The sequence below is a fragment of the Myotis davidii genome, unplaced genomic scaffold, assembly GCF_000327345.1.
Source record: "Myotis davidii unplaced genomic scaffold, ASM32734v1 scaffold208, whole genome shotgun sequence".
In the NCBI taxonomy this organism is placed as follows: Eukaryota; Metazoa; Chordata; class Mammalia; order Chiroptera; family Vespertilionidae; genus Myotis; species Myotis davidii.
Window position 1 is genome coordinate 1,331,215 of NW_006299706.1, and position 10,166 is coordinate 1,341,380.

At 50.5% G+C, this 10,166-nt stretch overlaps 2 protein-coding genes across 7 annotated transcripts in view; both read right to left on the reverse strand.

Annotated features, from left to right (window-relative positions):
- Positions 1-6: 6 nt before the first annotated feature.
- Positions 7-4,261, reverse strand: SCAMP3 (secretory carrier membrane protein 3). The gene is made up of 9 exons (XM_006775675.2): positions 4,053-4,261; positions 3,645-3,722; positions 2,902-3,021; positions 2,697-2,817; positions 2,150-2,278; positions 1,534-1,693; positions 1,332-1,433; positions 518-635; positions 7-246 (listed from the first exon to the last, which is right to left on the reverse strand). The coding sequence occupies exons 1-9, from the start codon at positions 4,116-4,118 to the stop codon at positions 100-102; spliced, it is 1,041 nt and encodes a 346-aa protein (XP_006775738.1). The 5' UTR covers positions 4,119-4,261; the 3' UTR covers positions 7-99.
- A 560-nt stretch (positions 4,262-4,821) lies between these two features.
- CLK2 (CDC like kinase 2) overlaps positions 4,822-10,166 on the reverse strand; it is a 13,670-nt gene continuing 8,325 nt past the window's right edge. For all 6 annotated transcript variants that reach the window (XM_006775686.2, XM_015571700.1, XM_015571699.1 and 3 more), the window contains 8 exons: positions 9,906-10,022; positions 8,721-8,887; positions 7,877-7,971; positions 7,117-7,246; positions 6,931-7,013; positions 6,697-6,776; positions 5,876-5,966; positions 4,822-5,340 (listed from right to left, as the gene is read on the reverse strand). In XM_006775686.2, coding sequence (XP_006775749.2) covers positions 5,155-5,340; positions 5,876-5,966; positions 6,697-6,776; positions 6,931-7,013; positions 7,117-7,246; positions 7,877-7,971; positions 8,721-8,887; positions 9,906-10,022 — 949 coding nt within the window. In that variant the 3' untranslated portion in view covers positions 4,822-5,154. The remainder of the gene's footprint in view (positions 5,341-5,875; positions 5,967-6,696; positions 6,777-6,930; positions 7,014-7,116; positions 7,247-7,876; positions 7,972-8,720; positions 8,888-9,905; positions 10,023-10,166) is intronic.

Genomic DNA, 10,166 nt, shown 5'->3' on the forward strand with positions numbered 1-10,166 from the left:
GGAGACATCAAATAGCCATGTCTCACAAGTCCCAGTGACCTCAGGGCGAGGGGCTCAGTCAGCCCCCTCAAGTGGCAGGGCCAGGGCATCCGTCAGGGGTCATGGGGCCCGGAAGGCATTTTCAGCAGCCCCGGCGGCTGCATTGGCGGCTGCGGTTCGCACCGCAGGGTTGGAGAAAACACCAGCAGCAAATTCTTGCTGGGCCTTCTGAAAGCTGGCACCTGTGCGGCGGTACAAGGAGTGGATCTGCAAGTAGAGGACGGAGATATCAGAGCACGTTCCAGCCACTGCTGCTCTACTCCAACCCAACCCCGCCGCCACCCGCCCCAGCTGCTGCTCTAGATTTCTCTTCTTGGATCCCCTCCAACACACAAACACTCCCCCTACCTCAAAGGTCCATTAGCTCAGAGCCCGCCCATCAGCCTGGCCCTCCCCAGTTCCTCCTGAATGTTCCACCCAGGCCCCTAGGGACACATGATCTCACTCTCCTGGCCCCACCCTCAAAGCAGCCCCTCACCCGCTTTAGCATCACAATTCCCAGCACGGCGATGCCGGTGAAGAACAGGGCAACCAGGAGCATGAGCACAGCTACCCCCGTGTTGGTCCTCAGCACCACCAGAGCGGAGATCCAGCCGCTGTAAGGAGGGACAAGGATGTGGCAGTGAAGAGGCCTGCTCATAGCTGGGTCTCTGTCTTCCCAGCTTCTCCACTGGTTATGTCGCAAACAAGCCCTATTCCCACCTTCCCATCGACCGTCACTCCTATTAGTCTGGCAGCTTCCTACGCACCACAATCCCAAGCTACATCCACTCTCTTCATAGTTCAGACCCACTTTTGGAACTGCCTCCTAGCTCTCCAAGCACTTCCAGACATCCTCACTCTAAATAGACTCTTCTGGCCCTGGCTGGATAGCTGTTGGTTAGAGCATCAAGGTTGTGAATTCGATCCCCAGTCAGGGCACATACAAGAACCAACCAACGAATGCATAAATACATAGAACAACAAGTCTCTCTCTCTAAAAGTCAATAAATTAAAATAAAATAGACTCTTCTGTTGAAGATTCTCCCTCTGCTCTTCAACTGTGATTACATATACCTCCTCCAGGAAGTCTTCTCAGATTGACCTTCCCCTCAACCTATGTCTGTGTAGAGTTCTGTCTGGGCTCTCTATCCTGGAAGTATCTCCCGTCTCCCTCCATAAACCAGCACCTCCCAAGGAGAAAAACGACATTTCCTTTTGCTGAACAACCCCCCCCGCCCCCCCCCGCAGTACCCTGACTTGGTCTAGAGGAGTGGGAGGAAGGACTGAGGGTAAATAGCAGCCTCACAGACCTGAACCCCCAACCTGGGATGCCAATGGCCTGGAGGACAAAAAGCACATCCTGGGCGAAGAAAATGAAGAAGAAAACGAAGAAATTGAATGAACTATCGCTCCTGCAAGGAGAAAAAATGGGGAGAGTGGGAGAATTAGTGCTGGAGGAGCAGATAGTGGAGGTCCATTCAAATTTCCCCATCACCCCAGCCCCCAACTTACCGGAAAGCCTTATACATGGGGCGGTACCAGCAGACGAAGGAGCAGGGAGTGAAAAGGAGGATCCAGAGGATGGACAGCCCGAAGCCCGTGCCGTTGTTGCTCTCCACACAGAAGCTGGCCAGGCAGGCGAGGAAATTCAGGAGAAGAGCCAGAGCGCTGCCTAACAGACGGAGGGACAGGATGACGTCTCTTTCCGACCGCAGTGAAGGCTCCTTCCCCTGTAAGCCCGCCCGGTGGCCCGCACCAAGTGTGGCAGAGAAGGAAACAAAGACAACATCCGCCTTTACAGAACCCTCGACAGGGGAGACAGAACGAGCAAATCTCAATCATGAGTAATCAACCCCTTTGGAAAGACAGTTAAAGGATTCAGAGCACATCTGTGCATGAGGACAAGGGAAGGGGAGTGGCCAAACACACGCATTTGCTAGAAGGCTGGGGAATACGTTCTAAATGGCATAAAAGGAGTAACCCAGGAAGATCCTAGAGCAATTAGTCTTAAACTCAAATATTAAAGAGAGGCAGAGTGTCTAGTTCTAGGTGAGTGGGCTCCGGGGCAGGAAAGATGTACAAGTTACTACCTGTGCTCTTTCTCCAAAAGGGCTCTTTTACTACTCACACATCCAGAGATAGTACATGGTGGATACTGTCTTCTGAAATTCTTGTGGGATCTCCATGGAGATGTCCTGGAAAAAGCAGGGCTGAACTGGGCAAAAAGAAGGCAGAGGGGGCCAATTGTTCTGTCGAGCTGAAAGGCACAAAGAGAGCAGAAGTGAGGCGGAGACCAATGAAGGAATCACTCCCCCTCCCACTCCAGGTCCTCTATTCTATCTCTAATTTGGGGTCCAAGGAGATGGAGAGAAATAAAAATAATGAGGATTAGTATTTACAACTTTTTAAAGCACAGTCCCAAGCACTGTGTATAGATGATCTTGTTTAACTGCCACAACAATCCTGTCACACAGGTACAGACAGTATTTTCATTTTACAAGTGTGGAAACTGAGGCACTCAACATTAATAACTTGCCTAGGAGCTCACTATGATGAATAAGCGATAGCGCCCAAATTCAAACTCACAATTTGGCTCTGGTGCCCAAGCTCTCAGGTTTTTTTTGCTTCTTAGAAACTGTCAGATTCCCTCCCCACCCTATCAAGGACTCACTTACTAGCTTTGCCCCCCAGGGCGGCATGCTGCAACTCTCGCTCTCTGCGGTCCAACTCCTCCGCCTTTCTGTTGAGCTCCTCTTGCTTCTTTAGCAGCTCTGCTGTGGCTGCCGCAGCGGAAGCCTGACCAATAGGAGCAGAGAGATGTGAGTCCTGGGCCCCAGGGCTGGCCTGACTTCCCAACCACCATCCACACACTTCCTTTACCTGGGAGCTGTAGGAACCATAGTTCTTGGGTTCTGTGGGGCTGAGCTTTCTTGAGGACTGCGGGGGAGCTGAGGATGGAGGCAATGGGGCAGGGGCAGGAGGCTCGTAGGCTGATGGTGGCTGTTGGGTTTAAAAAGACCTTACAGATCATCTTCTGGTCCCTCATAACAGAGGAATCTAGAGTCAGCCTGAATGCCTTTCGACCCCAAACTCATTACCTAGGTAGCAGCCCCTCCCACAGTTGTTAGAAAGCTAGTTCTTATGTTTGTCAGAGAACTCCTTTACAATCAGCAGCAGCCCTCATCACCCCTCACATCAAATTCCTTAGCCAGAACTCAAGCACTCACTACATCTACTTCCGTAACTTTTAAAAACTCTATCTTTCCTGTTCCAGTGAGACACATATGTCTAGTTCTCCTCATTCCTTGCCTTCTAATTGCACACCTAAGCAGAGTCTGTTTTCTTAATTCCAACCAGCTGCGTACTTTATTTTTTTCAAAGAAGGCTCCCCAGACAGGGCCTTGGTTATGGCCCCGCCAGGCTCCATTGGATGGATCGTGAGCCCTGGTGTCTCCAGAAGAATTAGGCATCCCGTGGCCTCCTGGCCGCTCTGTCAGGAGCTAAGGTCATGGTACTTGCTTCTTCCTTCCTTTCCATGCAGAAAAGGCCCCTGTACCCCGACAGGGTGGGCTCACTGGCAAGCCCTCCCCTCCCTTGCAGTCCTGTGCTCTTCAGAATCTCACCTCTCGGGTCTCAAAAGGGTTGTAGACGTCGAGCGTGGCATACTGCGGGCTCGGTCGGTGCTGGATCACAGCTGGGTCCTGCGGGCAGAGATCAGGGGCTCAGCTGGCACCTGACACCGCACAGGGAACTCACAGGGGCCTCTTCACATTGCCTGTGGCTCCAAGGACTGCACCTAGGGGGCCACGCTGTGGTCCCAGCATTTCCTCCAAATCCTTCACCCCTCACTGCCAGTACCAGTTTCTAACAGGGACAGGGCCCGCCCCCAGGGTGCTCACTGGACTGGAGTCACCGTCACCCTCACGTGGCGGCCCTTCCAAAGATCAAACACGAATGGGAACTCAACTTAAGCCCATCCTCCAGAACCGGGAAGTCAATCCTGTTGCCCAAAGGAGGCCGGCGCAAGTCACCTGAAAAGGGTTGTCAAGTTCGCCGGGCTCGGCGAAGGGGTTTCCACCGTCTGTGTTTTGAGCCATAGTTGCAACCGCGGACTAGGCCGCCCCCTGCCCTCCACGCCCCTGGGGCGGCACTGGGGGCAGCAGCGACGCTCAGCCTTCCCTCCGCTCCACTCCGTCCGCCCCGCTTCTCTGTGCACGGATTGGCTGCGCCGACCGGAAGTCCCAAGGATCCCGCAGCAGTAGCGGGTTACGCCTGCGTCCTGGCTCCAGGAGAGGCCGGAAGTACCCCACGTGACACCGCTAACCCAGTGTCTCTACCAAGTACCACCCCTTACCCCACGTGATGCAGCTCCACCAACGAACTACACCCCCCAGGAGGCCTTGCGTGATAATCCTGCTCAGTCCGTCTCCCGAGGTGTATGATGGGAGTCTTTCCACCGGTGGTGGCAGCCTCTCGGAAACCCAGTTGAGCAAGTTTTTCACCTGGGTTTCCGGGTGGACGGTGGGGGTCCGGTCTAATGGCTCTAGTAGTTGGACCCCCTTGGCAACCCTCATTCCTGATCAAAGAAGTGCCACCTTATAATCCCTCTCCATTCTAACGTGCAAGAAATGTTATCACTCATCATTGCCCTCCCCTGAAACAAACCAGATAAACTGGTCGCCTGCCTGGTTAATTTCAGAGGGTAAGCTAGGCTCCCTGCTTACCCAAACTCGGAAAGGTTGCCAATCTTCTCATCCCTCCACCCCAGCATCGCCAAACCTCAAACTCCGGGGATGGAGGTCAGATGAAGCACGTCATTTTATTTCACAAAGACTATACAAAATTCTTTATAAAATATGGGCTGGATGCCACCTGGTTACCTCATTCTGCCCCCATCCAACTCAACTGTCAAGGGGCAAGTGAGGTTGGGAAGAGTGTAGAATGGAATAGCATTATGTACAAGGCAGGGTACAAGCTCTTTCATATTTACACTATTTCACATATTCACAGGTATATAGGGAGCCAGGAGGGAGGAGTGGGCTCCGGTTCTGTTCTCTTGTATAAAAAAGCACCAGTGTCCTGGACTGGACACCCACTGCTGCCAGAGATGCAGGGGGGCCCAGGGTCTGATCGTCACCGACTGATATCCCGACTGGAGTCCCACAACTTGGCACTGAGTGGTTCGGCCCGGAGGCGGGTGAAGAAAGGATGCTGAAGAGCTTCACCCAAGGTCAGACGCTTAGCAGGTTCGTACTCTAGCATGCTTTCAATCAGATCGAAGAGCTGGTGGTGTTCCTCTGCCTCTGAGGTCAGATACCGCTGGTGGTGGAGGGCAGGAAAAAGGTGAGGTGCGATGCCTTACAAACCCAGCCTTCTACAAGGCCCTAGCTTCAGTCTTGGAAGACCAAGGCGCTGCTGACAACCATTACGAATACTACCTTCGCACGACCACATTGGGACCGATTCTGATATTACAGCTTAACCTACCTTCGCCCTAGGTACTGCTTCATACTCTGAAAGTTTTACTCGTATATTCTTGTCAACTTCGTAAATCTTCTTTCTTTAGCTCCACATTAAAAATTAAGCTCTTCAAAGGTAATTTATTCTTTTGTCTGACCCAAGGAATCCAGCACATGGCTTTGATCTCTCATTGGCTCAAGAAGGACATGGCTGTCTAACCTTCCCTCTGAAACACCACTCCTTATTTCTCTCTCTGCAATGAACCGAAATGTCTCCAGTATTCCTCCCCTTCTTTCCTAACTCTGTGCCTGTGAGATGCTCTCCAGAGGCAAAACACCTTAAGAAGGAGGTGACCTCTGGGTGGTGGGCACACCTGATCCCCAGCCTGGCTCACCCGCAGTGGTTTGCAGTTTTCTCGAACGTAGCGCCCAGCTGATGTGTTCTCATCCCAATCCAGGCGACCCCGATAAAAATATTTCTGCTTCCTAGAGGGGAAGGGGAGGTTGAGGAATCAGGAGGTTCCTCTTACTGTGGGATAATCCCCTTATTCCCCCATCTGAGTAGCTGGGGGAGGGAAGGTGTCAAAGAAAAAAGAAAATGTGATATTGACCATTTGTAGAGAGAAAAGGAAGACAACTTCGTAAATCTTCTTTCTTTAGCTCCACATTAAAAATTAAGCTCTTCAAAGGTAATTTATTCTTTTGTCTGACCCAAGGAATCCAGCACATGGCTTTGATCTCTCATTGGCTCAAGAAGGACATGGCTGTCTAACCTTCCCTCCGAAACACCACTCCTTATTTCTCTCTCTGCAATGAACCGAAATGTCTCCAGTATTCCTCCCCTTCTTTCCTAACTCTGTGCCTGTGAGATGCTCTCCAGAGGCAAAACACCTTAAGAAGGAGGTGACCTCTGGGTGGTGGGCACACCTGATCCCCAGCCTGGCTCACCCGCAGTGGTTTGCAGTTTTCTCGAACGTAGCGCCCAGCTGATGTGTTCTCTATACTCTTTCTGAGGTACCGATAAAAATATTTCTGCTTCCTAGAGGGGAAGGGGAGGTTGAGGAATCAGGAGGTTCCTCTTACTGTGGGATAATCCCCTTATTCCCCCATCTGAGTAGCTGGGGGAGGGAAGGTGTCAAAGAAAAAAGAAAATGTGATATTGACCATTTGTAGAGAGAAAAGGAAAAGGGTTAAGTCCCTCCCACTCAAAGTTCACCTTGTCTTTCGGGTCATCCGGGAAGGGATCGGACCCAAAATCCTTTCCATCATGGCTAGATGCTCTCTGTTGTCGTGGGTCTAGGGAAGGAAGCCAGAACTGAGCAGGGGACTGGGAAGGGGATGCTGAGACGAGCTGCCAGGAAAACAAGCAGCGTGGACGAGTCAGCAGGCAGGTCCTCAGCGGACAGGGAAAGCGGGGATGGGAACGCCAGGTGGTCATGTCATTACTTACTTGGAAGAGGGTGAAGCCAACATAGTACTCAAAGATGATGCAGCCTATGCTCCACACATCACAAGGCTGCGACCAGCCCAGCTCTGGGTAGGAATTGGAGGGAAAAGGTGTTATGAGGTGTAGGGGATGCCACCCTCACCACCACACCTGCTTACACACTGGGACATCCTGGTCCTTCCCCCTTACCAAGGATGACCTCTGGTGCTCGGTAATGGCGAGTGGAGACAATAGTACTATGGTGTTCATGGTCAAAGGTGGCACTGCCAAAGTCTACCACCCGCACAGCTGTGCTCTTCACGCTTCGCTCATCTCGCTTCTAGGAACCAAGCAGGAAAAGAATGAACCTCCGCACTACAGCCCGAGATGCCATTACTATCCTCTGAAGTGGTTCTGAGCATTAAAAAAGCTACTTTGACCTGCCTGCCTGCCCCCACCACACGCCAATCTCTTGCCTTACAGCCTCCCCATATCTAGCAGAGTACTTTAGGAGTTGAGGAGGAAGAGGATTAAGGACTGATTATGGAATAGCATGCAAGTCTCTGTGCATCGGAAGACTATACCCAAGTGACTGGTGTTTTTCTGAAAATATACATGTTGCAAAGAGAGGGAGAGCTTCCTTTGGAGAGCTCCGTGAACTCCAGAGTTCGTCAGGGAACTGAGCTTTCTTCACAAAAAAAGAGGTAAGTCCAAAGCGAGAACCTTAAAAGCATTTCCACTAGATTGGAAAGTTATCTGAGGTTCTTTTTCCAAATTCTCTTCCAATCGAAGTCTTCTTAAATCTCTCCCTTTCAATCTATTCTGATACTCTGGTTTTACTCAGTCAAGAGCCAGACCAAGAGAAAATGTGGGAGCAAGAAGTAAAAGGAAGCCATGAAGGGTTAAGAGAAAGGCAACCTGACACAGCTGCCTGCCCTCATTGGCCCAGGGGAAACCCTATCCATCTTACCTTCTCAAGATTGTAAGTGAGCTCGTAGTCTGAATTCACAAACAAAATATTTTCAGGCTTGAGGTCCGTATGTGTCAGCTTGTTGTCGTGGAGGACTGCAGGGGAAAAGGCCAGGTCACGGTCGTCCTGGCAGCCTGGGCTACCCGGCCCCGGCTAACCCCAGGCTCGGGCCCCTAGCTCCCGCTGGTGAGGAGGCAGGTGCAGAGTTTCTAGGTGGCTTTCTGCTTTACATCCAAATGAAATGCCTGGTCTAAGATGCTCTATGCTTATTAACGTAAGATACGTAAATAACTCTCAATTGAAGCATAAAGGCAGTTTCCTATAGCTTGTCTTTTTGTACTGATTCTGACATATGTGGATCTGACACTGTGTGGATTCAACTCTGCAAAACTGTACTGTTACGAACACTCAAGAGGAACTATGTCCTAGTCTGGATTCCCCACTTGGCTCCTTGGCTGTGCTACTCCCTGCTTCCACCTGCTTGGCTGGGCATGAAGAGCATCTCAGATGAGACACATGGAACCCTCTAGCTTGAGTCGACCTTTCGTCTTTGTGCTTGCTGCCTGACTTACACTTCCCAAGGAAAAGAGGTATTTAAGTGCTTTGATTTCAAAGGCTTTGTCTTCCAGCTCCTGCTTGGTTAGATGTGGAGTAAGCCAATCAGGGATGGCGAGGACATCAGTCAAGGAGTTAAGTCAGAAGAGATGTCAACATGACAGTGAATAACAGAAGTGCAGGTAATCAAGATGACTGTTTAGGGGCTTCACCAGTGCACAACTGAGAGAGAAGAGGTCCAATGGAGGCAGGGGCTGTCCCAGAGTCCACCTCGGCCCACCCCACTCACACTTGACAGCCTGGCACAGCTGGAAGGCCATGTGGCGCACTTGGTGGATGGGGTAGGGCAGGTAGTTGTTGTCTTTGAGGAAATCGAAGGTGCTAAGGCCCAGAAGCTCAAAGGAGATACACATGTGGCCATGGTAGTCAAACCAGTCAAACATCTGGACACAGAGGCTGGGAAGAGAGATGGGGAAGGGGAACGTCTGATGAGCTTCCATCTGCTCACCACCTCTCCAACAAGGTGGGACTGCATAGCTGTTGATTCCACACACTTGTATTACCAACAAAATTCAGTTCCTTTAGGAAATGGTCTTTCTGGTGGACTCAAGAAGAGAGGTACTACCTGGCAAGATTCAAATCATTTTCAAAAACTTCAAATAGTTAAAAAAAAAAATTCTAGTTGCTGAAGAGTTGTTGAGTGCCAGGCTCTTATGGTGACCCTGAATTGTCAAACTGTCACTCCTAAATCCAGACCCCACCTCCCATTCCTGAAATTCACTATCAGCCACCAATGGCCCCTGTTCCTGTTATCGTTTTATGTGTTCACTTAACACCCTTATTATATATTTGGCTTGCAGAATGTGTCGACAGAAATGTAACATATAAATGTCAGTGGCCTCATCAGCATAGCTCTAAGTCAGGGGTCCTCAAACTACGGCCCGCGGGCCACATGCAAATACAAATATTGTATTTGTTCCCGTTTTGTTTTTTTACTTCAAAATAAGATATGTGCAGTGTGCATAGGTATTTGTTCATAGTTTTTTTTTAAACTATAGTTCGGCCCTCCAACAGTCTGAGGGACAGTGAACTGGCCCCCTGTTTAAAAAGTTAAGTTTGAGGACCCCTGCTCTAACTATTAAAAGCTCAGTTAACTTTTTTGACGAAATGTTAATTCTCAGTCTCAGGGTCATTTCCAAGGGAGATCCCTACAGAGGCCACCCTGGGCTGGAGCCAAACTGCAGAGCAATTTAACTGCCCTAAAAACAAGGGAAATGAATTACAGAATATCTTCTGAGAGGACTGAGGACCAGACCCTCCCTTCCTACTCTAATGTTCTACTGCTCTAAGATGAGGAACAGAAGATGAATGGATGAGCAGGCCTAGGACTCCCTGCCCCTAGCCTAGTCTGGGGAGGCTTTCCTGTATGCGGTGGAGCCTCTCAGACTCCCCACATACTCCTTCGCTTGCTTACTTCTTGTTGTCAGGGTCCTTCTCATTGATTTTCTCCAGGACGTTGATTTCAAGTCGAGCAGCTTCCTTGTACTTTTCCACATTCTTTATGATCTTCAAGGCAACTCGAGCCCCGCCCCTGTGGGTTGGCAGAAGAGGCTTTTGCTGGGCTCTCGAGAACCTCAAATTGAATGGGGCTGTCGGGGCATAAAGAAGTCCTACCTTTTGCTCATCGTACATAGGCCCCAGACAACCCTCACTACCTCTCTATGCCCAGCAGGTA

Coding starts and splice junctions, on each gene's coding strand:
- SCAMP3 (XM_006775675.2), bottom strand. CDS start 4,118: ATGGCTCAAAACACAGACGGTGGAAACCCCTTCGCCGAGCCCGGCGAA. Junction 1,694..2,149: donor CATGTACTATCTCTGGATGT/GTGAGTAGTAAA, acceptor TCCGTCTGTTAG/GCAGCGCTCTGGCTCTTCTC. Junction 247..517: donor GAATTGTGATGCTAAAGCGG/GTGAGGGGCTGC, acceptor CTCTACTTGCAG/ATCCACTCCTTGTACCGCCG.